This window comes from Poromitra crassiceps (genome assembly GCF_964638095.1).
Source record: "Poromitra crassiceps genome assembly, chromosome: 11".
NCBI classification, from domain to species: domain Eukaryota; kingdom Metazoa; phylum Chordata; class Actinopteri; order Beryciformes; family Melamphaidae; genus Poromitra; species Poromitra crassiceps.
Window position 1 is genome coordinate 23,458,657 of NC_139643.1, and position 17,889 is coordinate 23,476,545.

Genomic DNA, 17,889 nt, shown 5'->3' on the forward strand with positions numbered 1-17,889 from the left:
TTTGCAGCACATCAGTGTCTTGCTCTATATTGGAACTATGAAACATTGCATTGCCACTACCAAATAAAATTCTAATAATAAATGTAGGCGTGTCTGCTGCCGGCCGTTCTCGCCGGGCTCAATGAACCAGATTTGGAACAGTAAATTCCCAGACGTTTGGTGGTTAGGTGGCGCTGTTGGCGCCGCTCACCAAACATCTGGAAACCGAGACTACACCATTACAGGATATAACTCCTCCATGTATTTGACTGCTTGACATGCTTCTCTTTATACAGTAGAAAGATAGTTGTAGAAACAATTGTAGATTACCGCCAAACCTGTTTTAATACATTTACAACACTTACAGTAGCAAAGTAGCTCATGACAGCTTGATCCAACGACATCTTTTTTCCTATCACCTTTAGTTAGAAAGGCCCTGTGCTTCCAGTCCCAAGTAGGAGTGAGTGGATGGTGTGTGGTGGTTGTATGTATTTGACTCTTTGTTAGCATATGAAAGTAGGAGTGAGTGGATGGTGTGTGGTGGTTGTATGTATTTGACTCTTTGTTAGCATATGAAAGTAGGAGTGAGTGGATGGTGTGTGGTTGTTGTATGTATGTATTTGACTCTTTGTTAGCATATGAAAGTAGGAGTGAGTGGATGGTGTGTGGTTTGATGTATGTATTTGACTCTTTGTTAGCATATGAAAGTAGGAGTCAGTGGATGGTGTGTGGTTGTATGTATGTATTTGACTCTTTGTTAGCATATGAAAGTAGGGGTGAGTGGATGGTGTGTGGTTGTTGTAGTATGTATTTGACTCTTTGTTAGCATATGAAAGTAGGAGTGAGTGGATGGTGTGTGGTTGTTGTATGTATTGATTTGACTCAGCATATGAAAGTAGGAGTGAGTGGATGGTGTGTGGTTGTTGTATGTATTGATTTGACTCTTAGCATATGAAAGTAGGAGTGAGTGGATGGTGTGTGGTTGTAGTATGTATTTGACTCTTTGTTAGCATATGAAAGTAGGAGTCAGTGGATGGTGTGTGGTTGTTGTATGTATTGATTTGACTCTTTGTTAGCATATGAAAGTAGGAGTCAGTGGATGGTGTGTGGTTGATGTATGTATTGATTTGACTCTTTGTTAGCATATGAAAGTAGGAGTGAGTGGATGGTGTGTGGTTTGATGTATGTATTTGACTCTTTGTTAGCATATGAAAGTAGGAGTGAGTGGATGGTGTGTGGTTGTTGTATGTATTTGACTCTTTGTTAGCATATGAAAGTAGGAGTGAGTGGATGGTGTGTGGTTGTAGTATGTATTTGACTCTTTGTTAGCATATGAAAGTAGGAGTCAGTGGATGGTGTGTGGTTGTTGTATGTATTGATTTGACTCTTTGTTAGCATATGAAAGTAGGAGTCAGTGGATGGTGTGTGGTTGATGTATGTATTGATTTGACTCTTTGTTAGCATATGAAAGTAGGAGTGAGTGGATGGTGTGTGGTTTGATGTATGTATTTGACTCTTTGTTAGCATATGAAAGTAGGAGTGAGTGGATGGTGTGTGGTTGTTGTATGTATTGATTTGACTCTTTGTTAGCATATGAAAGTAGGAGTGAGTGGATGGTGTGTGGTTGATGTATGTATTGATTTGACTCTTTGTTAGCATATGAAAGTAGGAGTGAGTGGATGGTGTGTGGTTTGATGTATGTATTTGACTCTTTGTTAGCATATGAAAGTAGGAGTCAGTGGATGGTGTGTGGTTGTAGTATGTATTTGACTCTTTGTTAGCATATGAAAGTAGGAGTGAGTGGATGGTGTGTGGTTGTTGTATGTATGGATTTGACTCTTTGTTAGCATATGAAAGTAGGAGTGAGTGGATGGTGTGTGGTTGTTGTATGTATGGATTTGACTCTTTGTTAGCATATGAAAGTAGGAGTGAGTGGATGGTGTGTGGTTGTTGTATGTATGGATTTGACTCTTTGTTAGCATATGAAAGTAGGAGTGAGTGGATGGTGTGTGGTTGTTGTATGTATGGATTTGACTCTTTGTTAGCATATGAAAGTAGGAGTGAGTGGATGGTGTGTGGTTGTTGTATGTATGGATTTGACTCTTTGTTAGCATATGAAAGTAGGAGTGAGTGGATGGTGTGTGTTTGATGTATGTATTTGACTCTTTGTTAGCATATGAAAGTAGGAGTGAGTGGATGGTGTGTGGTTGTTGTATGTATGGATTTGACTCTTTGTTAGCATATGAAAGTAGGAGTGAGTGGATGGTGTGTGGTTGTTGTATGTATGGATTTGACTCTTTGTTAGCATATGAAAGTAGGAGTGAGTGGATGGTGTGTAGGGCTGTGCCGATTCACTTATCTCGCGATTCGATACTATCACGATACTTTGGTGCCGATTCGATATATATTGCGATTCACGATTATTGCGATTCTACGATTATTGCGATTCGATATTACGATTTATTGCGATTTTTGTTTATTTTTTTCTTTTATTTTTTCAGTTTGTTTGCTTTTTTACACTAGATTAGAACATGGGAAAAGTTGAATCATACACTAGAGACTGTATATTATATATCATGAGTAGGGCTGGGCGATATAGTTAAAAACAGGGGCGGACTGGGATCATAATTCAGGCCGGGCATTAGATACCAAGCAGGCCAGGCCGATATGGGCCAACGCGCGTGAAATTTGGGCCGTTTGAAGCCAGATTTGGGTCCAATTTTACAATGAGATGCACCCACTTTAACCCTGAAGTGTAATTATTACTTCAGACTAACTAATAAAGTAATAAAACCACTAGTAAACCAGTAGGCGGCGCCTGGCCTGCTGTTCAGTGAGTGGCCTGACTGCAAGCACCCAAAAAAAAAAAAAAAAAAAAATTTTTTTTTTTTTTTTTTTTTTTTTTAATTTGCGATTATCGATTCTGGAATAAAAGATCGATCCAAAAAATCGTGACATTAAAAATCGCGATACTTAGGTGAATCGATTTTTTCCCCCACCCCTAATGGTGTGTGTTTGATGTATGTATTTGACTCTTTGTTAGCATATGAACAAGGCAGAGCCGTGACGCCACAGTGTAAAAAGCTGGCATGGGGGAGCATTCCGCGGCTTAATCTTCCTGAATGAAGTGTGTTGGCAAATGAAACCTAAGCTAATCCCTCCCTTATTCCAAGAGGCTTTGTTGGGAATGTGAGCGATTGCGCTCCCGTTCACCAGTCACAGCTACTCACCGTCCACCATGGTTACCCCAGGGTACTGGACCCCAGGGTACTGGAGTCCAGGGTACTGGACCCCAGGGTACTGGAGTCCAGGGTACTGGACCTCAGGGTACTGGACCCCAGGGTACTGGACTCCAGGGTACTGGACCCCAGGGTACTGGACCCCAGGGTAATGGACTCCAGGGTACTGGACCTCAGGGTACTGGACCCCAGGGTACTGGACTCCAGGGTACTGGACTCCAGGGTACTGGACCTCAGGGTACTGGACTCCAGGGTACTGGACCCCAGGGTACTGGACCCCAGGGTAATGGACTCCAGGGTAATGGACTCCAGGGTACTGGACTCCAGGGTACTGGACCTCAGGGTACTGGACCTCAGGGTACTGGACCTCAGGGTACTAGACCCCAGGGTACTGGACCTCAGGGTACTGGACCCCAGGGTACTGGACTCCAGGGTACTGGAGTCCAGGGTACTAGACCTCAGGGTACTGGACCTCAGGGTACTGGAGTCCAGGGTACTGGACCCCAGGGTAATGGACTCCAGGGTACTGGACCTCAGGGTACTGGTCAAGGGGGAAGGATCACTGGCAACTTCAAGCCACATGCTGGCGTAAATTCAGCGACGTTTCATAGCGACTTGGGGATTAACTGCTGTGATACATTATGAAGGAGCAAATGACAAAATTATGTTTCATTAATTTATTTTGTATGATGGGTTGGTTGATTACGTCTTCATACAGAAATGTGATTATGGCTGTGCAAAGTAAGGAAAATGGCAAAACCAGGTCAAAGGAATGTTACTTCAGAATTGCAGAGGGGGAGTGTGCAGATGTTTTTTGATTCACCTACATTATCCCCTCATTTTCATCTCCTGCTCATGTCGCCTCAAGTGCTAGCGTTTCCTGTTTCCTGTGTGGCTCACATCACACAGCCAGTCAGGCCGGGGGCGGGGCTTGCCTTGGCTTCAACACTCGGCACGGCTGAAGGCCGAGGATGGTGTACGCTCATGCATTTTCAACACCTTCACTCACCTTTTATGTTGAGGATGATATGGATGCTAAGCTAAGCTTCAGCTCCAGAGTCATCAGCGTCACACACGGGGAGCGATCAGCAGCAGAGCTTTGCAAAACAGAAGCGCCTCCCGCATGGAGAGGCATCCCCATCTCCAAGCTCTATAGAGAGCCAAAGTGAACGTCACTTCCTGCTTCAGCACTCTACCAGAGATTTTCATCCGCCATTTATTTTCCCATAGACATTTCGTAAAATGCTTATAAAAATAGTTTTACTTGGTCAAACTATTCACCATTCACTCGGACCAAAACATTTTGGTCGGAGTGAAATGTTATGGGATCTCTCCTGTTTCTAAATATATCTGAACCATTTGGTTTGAACAAGTAAAACTATTTTTATAAGCATTTTACGAAATGTCTATGTGAAAATAAATGACAGACATAAATGGTACAGTGCTGAAGCAGGAAGTGACGTTTACTTTGGCTCTCTAGACCAAACCATCACATCTAGCAAGCAGTGGTTTTGGTCTGGCAGACAATAATCCTACTTGCAGTTACAAAGGGAGACGTCAACACCAGCTAATTTAACTTCTTGTGTTTTCATGCGTTACAGATTTAATATATTTTTATGTTATATCAACTTATACTATACACCTGTCCATTGCATTTCAATTTGAGCCATGGGTCGTCATTTTAGAAGTTGATTGCTTCAGTTAGTTGAAATAATATTGCTGGTCCCTCCTTACAAGATAAAGGTCTGTGTTCATCCCATTCAAACGTTGAGGAAAAACGGATACTAACTTTACATACCTCTGAGACGCCCACTCTGGCAATAACATTTTACCAAGTCGCTGCTTTTTTGTTGAGGTCTCTGTGGACATTGTTTCTCTATTTCAAGTAATTGGGGGATAGCCGTCACTGCAACAATACGTTGTTCCTTACCGACAGAATGCAAATATGATTATATCGCACTGAAAAAGGCATGAGAAGTTTAAAACTTGAATAAGGCGTCTGTGCACTGTGCATGTGAATGTGCATGAGTGTGACATTTCATGAGATGGTGTATGACTTGCCAGGAAGGATCCTGTGAATCTTTGTGCCCCTCTGACTGTTAAAAAATTAATGTCATAAACAGTAAGTAGTTGTCTATCATAAATTAGATTCAAATATCTTCAAGAAAAACACTTTTTTTCTTTGCTTTTGCTGTTGTTCAACTTCAAAAGTGCAATCTGAGTTAAGAGACAAGAAAGAAATCTCAAATGAAATGTCATGGTGGACCACACAAACCATTCTCAACAGGTCTCTGCCTCCCACCATCCTCAAGTACTCACACGACTGACTGTCTCCATCAACGCTATCTTGACCTCTGCTGCTCCTCCTCCCCTCCTCCCCTCCCCCTGTCCCTCTCAGGACCAATGGTGTCCCCGAACTCTGTCCCCAACAACCTGGATGCTACCAAGTCAGCGAGGCAATCCAAAGCAGGGGTCAGTAGAGAAAGCAGCAGTGTCGACTTCAGCAAGGTAACCTGACCACAGTACTGAGCACAGAAACAATCCATCAGGGTGGAAGGGGGCCCATTATTATTTTTCCCTCATAGTTTCTGGACTTGTGCAGACATTTCAATAGGAGCTCCACCGTCACATTCCCCTTGGCCCTTCTCTTCTTCTGGACTCAATAAGAGGCATCTTCAGCTGTGCTGGACCAAGCATTGATCCTCAAAGTCAAAGTCTTAGTTGGTTTGGAAAATTCCTCCCTCGTATGGCCTCCATCCATCTTACCATTTCCTGGTTCTCATCCACGAAATGGAAGGGCTGCCAGTAATAAGTCGTTATCATTATAAAAAAAAAAAATCTGCCAAAAATACAAACTCTTATCTTTATGACTCAGAGCATGCAAGAGAGGGAAGAAGGCAGAACATTTCTACTTGAAGATGCATCAATTGTTGCTGTCCTCAGCTCTGTATTTAGCAATGCACACACAACAGATGTCATGTGCAGTGAACATGAGGAGAAATGTGTCATGACGATGGACAGTCTTTGCTCAGTACTTTGTAGTTTGATGTAGCTACTAACTTTGCTTGTGGATTATCCTTGGTCCTCCTGGCATCCCAGCAACCCTAGCTGCCATCCCTAGCATTCCTTCCTGCAACCTAATCCCAATTTGCATCTCTCCATCCTTCCGTCTCAATCTCTCATTCTCTCTCACTCCTTCCCTTTCATTCTCTACCTCTTCCCTGTCTCTCCACCTATATATTAATTTGAATATCTGAATCCTCGCTTTCACTGGTTCTATTGGTTTTTCAGGTGGACATGAATTTCATGAAGAAGATCCCACCGGGTGCCGAGGCCTCCAACGTGCTGGTGGGCGAAGTGGACTTCCTGGAGAAGCCCATCATCGCCTTTGTACGACTGTCTCCTGCCGTCCTTATCACCGGCCTCACTGAGGTGCCTGTGCCCACGAGGTACAGTATTTCATTCAGTTTTTCTTTTTTAATAACCGCAATCTGATAAAAAGTGACCCACTTGGACACTTAAATGATCACAATTATCACTTTGTCTTTGAAATAGTCTTTGAAGTGTCAACAGTTGAATGCAATGTGTCAGAAATTAACTTGTCATCTAATGGGAAGGAAGATAATATAGTACATTTGATACATAAAGCCGTACCACAAGGCACTCAAATGGGAAGCACATGCAGGGACAAAAGCAGCAAACCCTGAGGAGTGTTTTTTAAACACAAGACAATGGCTTTTCTATTGCTAATCTGACAGTGGAAAACAGTGGAAAGAAAAAAAGATCACAAAAACATGGCCAACTTGTGGCCCCCCGCTGAAAAACAGAATGATGAGTGCACCCACACGTGATTTCATATTTCAGTGTATGACATCATTTGAATGCTTTCATAATCTGTCAATAAAAAACTGAAAAATAGCCTTTGTCTACTTGTTACCCCAAACACATATTTCATATGTCCTAACCTATATAAAGTTGCAACCTGTCAAGTGCCAAACCAATCAAACCTGTTTTTCTTCCCAAATGAGTCACTACTGATTTACTGAAAGCTCCTGCCTGATTCAATGCACCGCTAGTAGCCTCAAAGCAAATAGTGTCTTCTAACATTATGACTGTTTACCAGACAGGTTGCTAAATGTTTTATCTTTCAGATGAGTTGCTTCGAGCCAAAACAAGCAATTGAACTTATAATGCGTACCTTCAACATTTTAAATAAGCTGTCTACTCATGTCATGCCTGGTCTCTGTTCGACAAGATTGTTGTTTACTTGTTAACTCCTGCGGGGTAAATATACAGTTAGGAGCCAATCAAAAACAATATATCCATCCTTAAAGTAAGTTAGTCCTGGTGTACCCTAACACACCTGCCTGGCCTCCATATGTGTACTTAATGTCAGGCCAGTCAACTTTACAAGTTGCAGCGTAGCAAAAATAAATCCTGTGTTTTGGAGGAGTTACAGTTTTTTCTCTGCCCCTCATCCGTAAGCTGGCGTGGGGCTTAAACAGCCCTTTGTTTGCCTTTGTATGGGCAGATTAGTATCAGAGTGCTATTTGTGGTGTATTACATGATGCAGTGTTTCCCACAGGATTTAATGAGACCTTGGACCCTCTAGGGGGGCTCCGGGCGCATTTTCCCCGGATTAACGGGAAACGCTGATGATGATATGTCTCCTCCACAGGTTCCTGTTCCTGCTGTTGGGTCCTCATGGTAAAGGGCCCCAATACCATGAGATTGGAAGGTCAATGGCCACACTCATGACAGATGAGGTGAGAAAAGCACACGTTTGCTATGTTACTTTGTTTTGAGGATAATCCGTGTTTTGCTGCATTAGCCTTTCCTTCAACATTTGGGGAATGTGTCTTTGCCTGGAACGCTTTGTGATTGCAGAGGCACAGTTTGATAACTTCAGGTCATTATGCCCTTTAGGTTTTCCATGATGTGGCGTATAAGGCCAAAGACCGAACGGATCTCCTCTCTGGGATAGATGAGTTCCTGGAACAGGTGACTGTCCTGCCCCCTGGAGAGTGGGACCCCACAATCCGGATTGAGCCCCCCAAGAATGTCCCGTCTCAGGTGAGGGTCCCCCCTCTGTCATACTAGACTGTGTAATGTGTTCATAGTTGACAATAAATAGTATATCATTTTTGTTGAAAACTTGCTCTATATTAGATTGTCAAAATCACTTAAACTAGAACTATCGCACACTACGTGCACTCATTTCTAGCATGCCTCGCACGCCTGGCGTGCCCGCTTGTGGCTCGCTCGGCTACCTCGGTCGCCTGTAGCTTGTGTGCCTGTTCAACTGGCATGCGCTTCGCACATGTGCAGTTGAGCAGTTGTGAGCCACACTGCGTGGAACCCGTTGCCTTATAGCCGTGAGATTAAAGATACAGGGATTTTCCTGATTGGTGCGAACACGTAACGACAATCTGCACAGTAACATACTGTACATACTGAGTGACAGACATACTAACTCGACCTCAGATATAGTGTAAACTTTAGCCTATGTCAGGTGTTAGAACTCTAATATCTGACAGTGTGACACATCTGTATTATTCAGAAATTCAGAGTGAACCTACAGCTTAGACACACTAAACCTACAGCTTAGACACACTAAAATCTCTCATCAAAAGATCATCAATGACTTGATTCTCGTAACCTACAAACCGTTTTCCATGACGTCCACAAACCACCCTATGCTGCTATAATCACACTGAGAGCGCCACCCGATGGACGTAGAGCATGGTGGCAGCACGTTGATCAAGTGAACGTTCTCTGACCTGCAGCTGAAGAGGAAGAGGCCCTCCCAAACCAACGGCACTGCGTCTCCGGCTGGGGAGCTGGAGAAGGAGGAGGACCATGATGCAGGACCGGAGCTGCAGAGGACTGGGAGGTCAGTGCAGTGCCATGTGGCATTGACCTTCTGTTGGTGGAAGTAAAGCTGGGATCCTCAGTCTTGTGTTGTGGCCCTCCTGATATACAACTAGAGCATTGTGGTGTGGTGGTATTATGTGACCAGCTATTTGTCAGTGTCCTTTAAACACTAACTGAAGAACAAGACATGATCGAAAGTTCATCCTTATACTAACCCTAACTCCCTACGGCCTACACAGAGTAGATTATCTGAATGGAATTTGGAGCACCTTGCTGCATAAATCTGCATATTAATGAGGGGGGGATAAAGTACTAAACTCCTAAATACTGACCATGTGTTACACAGAGACTTATACTGGCGCACATATTTGCCAATTAATACATTAATTAGTTGAATTAATGAGCTAATTAGCATAACATGTTAAATTGAATATATCATGGACATCCAAGCACCAATTTGTGTTTATAATAATAGGAAGCTACACAATCTTTGGTGAGATGAGGGGAGTAGTAATTATTAAATGCACCATCAAAAGTTTATTTTCTCTGGTTTCACATGAATCGATAGGCAGCAGTAGTGTTTGTTCTGTGACCACAAAATGTAAAAGCCATTTCTCTTGCATTTAAACTAATCTTTAAAGCTCATTATTACATATTTTGAATGTAAACCGTAACCGTAGCCTAGTATTTATGAAAATCTTTGAAATGCTCACTGAACGAAACACTCAAAACCCTCGGCTGAATGCAGTATCAATTTAGTTTAGTCCTGCGTATCACCATATAGGCCTTCCCACTTAGAATGCTTAACTCAACACTGTTTGTGCAGTCACGTCTACTGCACTCTATATGGAGCATGGAGGCTGACATTCATAGATAGACTGAGCTGGTTGAGCCCTGGCCACACTGCAACTAGAAGGTGTTTATTTGAGACCTCAGACACACACACACACACACACACACACACACACACACACACACACATCCTCACACACACACATCCACACACACATCCTCACACACACACACACACACACACACACATCCACACACACACATCCACACACACACACACACACACACACACACACACACACACACACACACACACACACATCAGACTGGAGACACTGCATTCTTTACAGGTTCCCTCTCCTTTTCAGCGCTGCTATAAAAGTCCCATGCTGGCAGGGGGCGAGTCGGGGACACAGGAGTAGATGATGTGCATGGAGCTTGTGTACAGAAGGCAAAGGCTGAACAAACACAGATGGGGCTATGCAGAGCCGTGTATATAGAAGAGTCACGACATCTCCATTCACTCCAATGGACCCGTTTTTTTTTACTCAAGAGTTCCAGGAAGTGTAAGGTTCTGGATTGAGCAGCGCTGTAGAGTTGTGATGTACTTTGAAAGGGTCCGACGTTTAAAGAATCAAATTGTACATTATCAGCTCTATTTTAGCGTTCAAAAGTAGCGCGAGCCTCCTTCCTTCCTGGCTGTTCATTGGCTACTGAGTCACGCATTTTGGACCTCCGTGGAGGAAGGCTAAAGAGGCTGCTGCTCGCTGCAGCAGCAAAAGTAGTAGGAAAAAGAAAGCAAGTAGTGGAAAGAACGCACTGCCAGGGCAAGGAGAGAGCAGAGCAACAGGACAGGTGTCAAGGAAAACAGAGTTCAGATTTATACGGTGAGAAATTGATGTAGAAAAATAGAATTCCATTGAATTTGAATTCAATTCAAATTATCGTTGAATTAACAGAGTGTAAGAGGGCTCTTCAAAGGGCAACCGTGGTTAGAAACCAGCGGATGATTTAATTAAAGTCTCTGAGATATAATGAATGTTTGAAGCATCTCTAGGCAATTTGCCAGCTCTGGCTGTAAAAGAAGGCCTCTATCAAATGGCAGGTAGCTTTATTATCAATAATGAATGAGATATACCGTTGTTATTAAGTGCTTAACTTCTCTCATAGGATTCCCAACAGTGATTAGTGCAACAGGTTGTACCCATATTCCATCACTGTGGCCCCGTGGGAAACGAGGTCATAAAAAGATCTTTTCACAGCTTCAACACTATATTTTATCAAGGAAAAGTGGATGTGCCTTAACGAGGGCCAGTATTCATAGCTTTCAAGGAGCGTTACGTGCTGCCGGGAACGCCCACCTGACGGTCAAAAAAAAAACTTGTTCATTCCGCTGCCCGCCGAGTCGACTAGTTTCTCACGCTGTGTTTGTTCAGCCAAAATGCCGATTACCTGTTGTGCTATCGGTTGCACTAACCGACGAGGAGACACGCCTGGCTTGTGCTTTTACAGAATCCCGTCGGAGAAAGAAAACTCATAAAGGAGGAGGTTGTGGATTTGTGCGATTAGACGTGGTTCAGTCGCTGGGGAGGGCAAATGGCTTTTTTTTCTACCATCAAAGTACACACGTCTTTGCGGCCAACATTTCATCAAAGGTAAGCTCATGTAACGTTACAATAATGATTGAAATACCCCGTTAACGTTACTTGAGCTTACCTTTGATGAAATGTTGGCCGCAAAGACGTGTGTACTTAGATTTTTTTGACCGTCAGGTGGGCGTTCCCGGCAGCACGTAACGCCCCTTGAAAGCTATGAATATACGCATATTTAAACTGTCTGCAATTTCCCTCCAACAATTCTCTCTATCAGATTCAAACATTAAAATGTGCCTCCTCTCACCTCTCTCAGGATATTTGGAGGTCTCATCCTGGACATCAAGCGGAAAGTGCCGTTCTACTGGAGCGACATCAGGGACTCGTTAAATTTGCAGTGTCTGGCGTCCGTCCTCTTCCTGTACTGCGCCTGCATGTCGCCCGTCATCACCTTCGGAGGCCTGCTCGGGGAGGCCACCAAAGGCAACATAGTGAGTGCAACTGTGTCAGCGTTTGTGTCTCATAACATAATGGTAACATAATGACATGTTGTGTCTCGTAACATGGTAACAGAATGACATTTTGATGGACACCTAAAGAGCCTCACGGTGCCATGAGTGCACGCATTATAGAGAGCCAAAGTGGAACAGTCACTTCCTGCTTCAGCACTGTACCAGAGATTTTCATCCGCCATTTATTTTCCCATAGACATTTCGTAAAATGTTTATAAAAAGAGTTTTACTTGTTCAAACCAAACGGTACAGATATATTTAGAAACAGGAGAGATCGCATAACATTTCACTCGGACCAAAACGTAAAAAGAAATGCGGGTTTAAAGAAAATATTTTTTCAATGTTTTTTTTTTTTAAAGATTTGGTCTGATTGAAATGTTCCATGGCCTCTCCTGAATCTAAATACAGCTGAACAATTTGGTTTGACCAAGTAAAACTATTTTTTATAAGCATTTTACGAAATGCCTATGGGAAAATAAATTGCGGAACGAAAATCTGGTACAGTGCTGAAGCAGGAAGTGACATTTCACTTTGCCTCTCTATTGAATTAAACTCCTCATCTTAAGTACCATGCTCTAAGGTTACCCAATGAGCTTACTGTTTATCTATCATGTGTGAGTATATGAAGTTTATTTTTTGTTAGAGTGGTGTGCTCTGCTCTTACTACTACTACTACTACTCTTGTGCTGCTGATGCCTCAAAATAAATTCCCATAAGTTTCTCGTTCAAAATCCTCCGACGTGGCCTAGAATTCCTCATCAGCTATCATGAGCAGCACCGTCCCTCTCATCATGATTGCCAGTGACCGTTACAAGTATGTGGTTTATAAGCTCAGTCTCAGTCGTCATACCTGCCTCTAATCTGTTTCTCCAATTGGATTTCTCCTATTCTGTTATTATGCACAACAGGTCACTCGGTGCATCAAGAAAAGTCACTGTAAGCACTGGACTCGATCACCTTACGATATGATTTAATCCTGGTCTGTGTGGATGGTCCCGCGCACAGCGAGCTCTTTTATTCAGTGATCCACAGTTAGGATGTGGTGATTATTCAACCTCCTGTGTGGACTAATCTCTTGTCACACTGTGACCTATCGTACTGTATAGTCTCTCTCTTTCTAACCCACATGTCTGTATGAGGCCAGGGGGGCTGTTGGCATAGGCGCACAGTCGGTGTGCTGATGTGTGTGATGCGTCCGAGTAAACTCACCACCAGTCGATGGTCACACAGAGATATGACTCCAGACAGCAGATGATCCAGTCACTCCCATGCAGCCCAGAATGTCTGTTTAATGAAGGCTCTCTGTGTTTTGGGGGTCTCTTCTCTTCCTCTTTGCCTCTTTTCTTTTCTCCTTCAATCTTTCCCTCTCCAGCCTCCTCCTCTGTGTGGCTTTGACCTCCTCCCCCATCCCTCCATCCTCCCTTTCTCATCCCCTCACTCCCTCCCTCTCCTCTCTGTCTACAGAGTGCCATAGAGTCTCTGTTCGGTGCGTCGCTGACAGGAGTGGCGTACTCCCTCTTCTCGGGGCAGCCCCTCACTATTCTTGGCAGCACGGGGCCAGTTTTAGTCTTTGAGAAGATCCTCTTCAAGTTCTGCACGTGAGTTTCCTTTTGCTCAGTGGTCCTCCACTGGTAAGATGCAAGAGCACAACTACCACCATGACTTTTAGTTACTACGATAAATATACATATACATTATGCAATATGTGGTGCTTGTCATCAGTAAGAAAAGGATTTGTGGCAAGAAGATACAGAAAACAATATTTTAGTCTTTGGGAGTGACAGGTTCGTAGGACAAAACCGAAAAAGGTAGATACTGGGAAAGAAATATAATCACGCATACTGTCTACTACACTAAAGTACTATGACTGAAAGGTTGCAATAAAATATCGTGCAAGATGCTGTGACAAAATAAAATATCAAGGAATATTATTTACACTGTGCGCAAATAAAAAACAAGCAAAACACATGCGATCAGAATATATGACGAATTAGTGTACAGAATATAAATCTGCACCATTAGATAACTAAATACAGTGGATTCTTATGTTGTACGCAATAATCCTGTGTCTTTTGGGCGTGTCCTTTTCCCTCCTTCCCAGTGACTACGGCCTGTCGTACCTGTCGCTACGGACCAGCATTGGCCTGTGGACGGCCTTCATGTGTCTGGTCCTGGTGGCCACCGATGCCAGCTCGCTGGTCTGCTACATCACCCGCTTCACAGAGGAGGCCTTCGCCGCCCTCATCTGCATCATCTTCATCTACGAGGCTCTGGAGAAGCTCTTCCACCTGGGAGAACAGTTCCCCGTCAACACGCATAACCACTTAGACAACCTCACCGCGTACTCGTAAGTCCTGAGATCCCAGTGACATTTCTAGCTGACGCTTTTATCCAGAGAGACTTTGTAATGACTGCATTAGTAGCATGAGATGAAATTCCTAGATCACAAACATCAAACCCATAGTAGTAAGCTCAAAAAATCCAAGCTGCATCCTCCAAGACAATAGAAGTAACAGTTTCCTGGTGACTCAAAGCACAAACCATACTTGGGTTTGACCTTTGTTGCCTCTCCTCCCCCTTTCTCGTCCATAAAGCAGAAATGCCTGTAAAGAGAGAGAGAGAGGGGGGGGGGGGGGTGTCACATTTTCCTGTCCCCAATATTTGGGATTTGTAGATTTGTCATTATGAATCTTCTGAATAATGTGTTTTTAGTAGTTTCAGTGGCGAGTTCAAATCTTTGACAACATGCAGCTGCCATAAGTGCGATAAGTAGCAATTTTGGGGTTAGTGTTGCATGTGTATTGTTTGAAATGAAGTAAAATCAAAGACACACAACTGATCCCAGTATTTTTGCTCCATTTTGTAAATTAATTTAGAATTGAAGCTAGTTGATTTTCTAAACAAGATACCGTCTGTCCCCAGGTGCCAGTGCTCCTCACCGGTCAATGCCTCAGCCCAGCTGTTGGATAGGTGGAACAAGACTGGATACAGCCCAGACTCCATCCCCTGGAGCAACCTCAGTGTGTCGGTGAGGCAAAGACACTGTGACCTCTATGATGATAGGCTGTATAGTGTGTACACACACACGCATGTATAGAGCAAACATGTCTCAGGGCTCACTAACATTCTGAGCCGTTATCCCACACACACCCACGCATGTATAGACCTTATTCGATTGATGTCACTCACGTACGGGCACGCCCACCGCCGCCATATTCTCGACATAGCGCTGCAGCTTTAAGTGACAACCTATATGAGAGCAGCGTTTATAGGAAGCTAGCCGCCGTTAGCTTTACCTGTATCGTTCCAATTGTGTTCGGATGGTGACCTGCGTTATACATGGCTGTAGTAATGACAGCAGTAAAGTCCCCGTGGTTTGTTTCTATCTCTACCGTCCACAGACGTGAAGGGAGCGAGACGGAGGATACGTCAGCAGCACAGGAGATGTGTGGATAGTTAGGAGAGGCAGGTGAAACTTTCTGACAGCTCCTCACAGCAAAGTCTGTTCACCTCGTTTTTTCTTTTGTTTATTATTACAGGCATTAACGGCAGCATACAAACAACAACTCTGGGGTTTTTATTGCTGTCATCACTATCGCTATTTTGTAATGGAACAGAAACGACAATAAGGCCGTTACTATAGTTGTCAGCTGCAGGACGGTATGTCAACAATATGGCGCTGTACAGGGTTAGCGAATAAGGTCTATAGAGCAAACATGTCTCAGGGCTCACTAACATTCTGAGCCATTATCCCACACACACACACACCCACGCATGTATAGAGCAAACATGTCTCAGGGCTAACTAATGGCCCATTTCCACCACTGGTATTAGCGCGGCCCCGCCCAGCTCGACTTGCTTTTTTGTCTCATTCCACCGATCAAAAACCTGGACAGCCCTGGGATACTACTGTTGGTACCATTTCCTGCTCCTTGCCTTCAATGTGATTCACCTCATCCCTCTTTCCCTCAGATGTGTAAGGAGCTGGACGGGGAGTTTGTGGGTCTGGCCTGCGATCACCACGGCCCCTACATCCCAGATGTTCTCTTCTGGTCCATCATCCTCTTCTTCACCACCTTCTTCCTCTCCTCCTTCCTCAAACAGTTCAAGACGGAGAGATACTTCCCCACTAAGGTGACATATGTGTTATTGTGTGTGTGTGTGTGTGTGTGTGGTTGCAATGGATGTTTTCTTTTTTCGTCCCAAGGATCTAAATTTGTTGATACCTGATCACCCCTGGTGTGTGTGTGTGTGTGTGTGTGTGTGTGTGTGTGTGTGGCTCTAGCTAAATGTCTCTTGCTCTCCTCTCTGTAAATGTTTGCGATGTGTCATCAGTCATTAGTATGTGTGAGCAGTCTCATGTGCATGAACAAAAGGTCTCCTCACATCTTCCCACACACACAGTACCAGCCTGTCTGTTATCATCTGCTGTTCTGTGTGCGGCTGGCAGCTGTTAGTATTGTCTGAAGTGTTGACACAACTGTAATTATTGCTTTGCTGGATCTTCTCAGTGGCTGCCTCAAGACGGTGGTTGTATTGGTGCAGCTTCCAGGTGTGACTGTGTCTAACAGGATCAATTTGAAACAGGGTGATAGTGGGAAAATAGCATGAAGGCTCAGCAAAAATCCTTTAATGCGAGATGTTTTTGTGTGTGTTTTTGATGTGTTCTGTAGGTGCGCTCCACCATCAGCGACTTCGCTGTGTTTATAACCATCATGATCATGGTATTGGTGGACTATCTGATGGGCATCCCCTCTCCTAAACTCAATGTTCCTGACCGCTTTGAGGTAGGCATCATTTATAGTACATCAATCTTTATGCATAGATGTTCAAAAGACATCAGATCAATTAGTGTAACATTATTTTTAGATAAAGATCCAGAATAATCAATACCCAATGGGGACTAATGCATCTAGCAAAATATAATGTGCCGTGCCAAAGATTTCATTCCAAAACATTATTTTTTATTGTAGAAAACAAAATGGTTACCTTATGTTCATTGCTCAGTATTTACATTTTACAACAATTTAGGCATTTATCACAAACTCATATCCAGAGTGACCTAATGGTTATTTAAAATCAAATCAAATCATGGAAAATGTAGAATATATCGCTCTACATCATTAAATATATCATCAATCCTCTAGTCCAGCGATCCTCAAAGTCCGGACTCCGGTCCGCATCCGGACCCAGACGCCGTCCTATCCGGACCGAGCCCTAAACCTACAAATCATTGAATAGTTACATTTTCACAGAGAATTTCTATTTTAACCGGCACATGCTTTTCTAGCCTTTACGGTACTGGTTTATCTGTCAGGAAGCTCACAGACCAATGCATGCGCTGTAAATCATCACACGTGATGCTACTCAGCCAATCAACAAGCGAATCGATTCTGCCTGCTGCTGCTGCGGGACAGTTGACACACGGACGGACGGAGGAGAGGCGAGACTCGGAGAAATGCGAGAGATAGAAGTAATTTCACATCGCGTGCTCAAAAGAAACGAGTAGACCGCGAAAACAAAGCTTAAGTTTTAATCCAGAGCACTGAGAGCAGGCAGACTCGTGTTCATTCATTGGTCTCATGAGCAGTTCAAAACCAGTATGTCTCGTGAAGTGTGATGCGATCCTGACCAGCTGTCTATGGAAGTGCCACATGAGCAAACACACACACACTCAAATCCAGACTGAGGGCACACACACATTCACTGCCCAACGGCATGCGAAGTTTGCATTGCGAGCGACCAATAGATAGATAGAAAGACAGACAGACAGACAGAGTGGGAGCTCACTTCTATCAAGAGAAAAGGAGGTTTGTTGGCTGAGAGCCTGACTGATAAAATGTGAAGAGTTAAGAAAAGGAAGAGAAGGGGGAACTTATTTTTCTAAAATTAAAGCACTTT

The 17,889-nt window shown here is 43.7% G+C and overlaps 1 protein-coding gene across 1 annotated transcript in view; it reads left to right on the forward strand.

Annotated features, from left to right (window-relative positions):
- The window catches only part of LOC310784777 (sodium bicarbonate cotransporter 3-like), a 79,594-nt gene that overhangs the window by 53,697 nt on the left and 8,008 nt on the right, over window positions 1-17,889 (forward strand). The window contains exons 7-17 of the mRNA XM_083645823.1: window positions 5,617-5,726; window positions 6,510-6,667; window positions 7,897-7,984; window positions 8,145-8,291; window positions 9,005-9,111; window positions 11,793-11,967; window positions 13,453-13,586; window positions 14,090-14,335; window positions 14,911-15,016; window positions 15,961-16,122; window positions 16,662-16,775. Coding sequence (XP_083501949.1) covers window positions 5,617-5,726; window positions 6,510-6,667; window positions 7,897-7,984; window positions 8,145-8,291; window positions 9,005-9,111; window positions 11,793-11,967; window positions 13,453-13,586; window positions 14,090-14,335; window positions 14,911-15,016; window positions 15,961-16,122; window positions 16,662-16,775 — 1,547 coding nt within the window. The remainder of the gene's footprint in view (window positions 1-5,616; window positions 5,727-6,509; window positions 6,668-7,896; window positions 7,985-8,144; window positions 8,292-9,004; window positions 9,112-11,792; window positions 11,968-13,452; window positions 13,587-14,089; window positions 14,336-14,910; window positions 15,017-15,960; window positions 16,123-16,661; window positions 16,776-17,889) is intronic.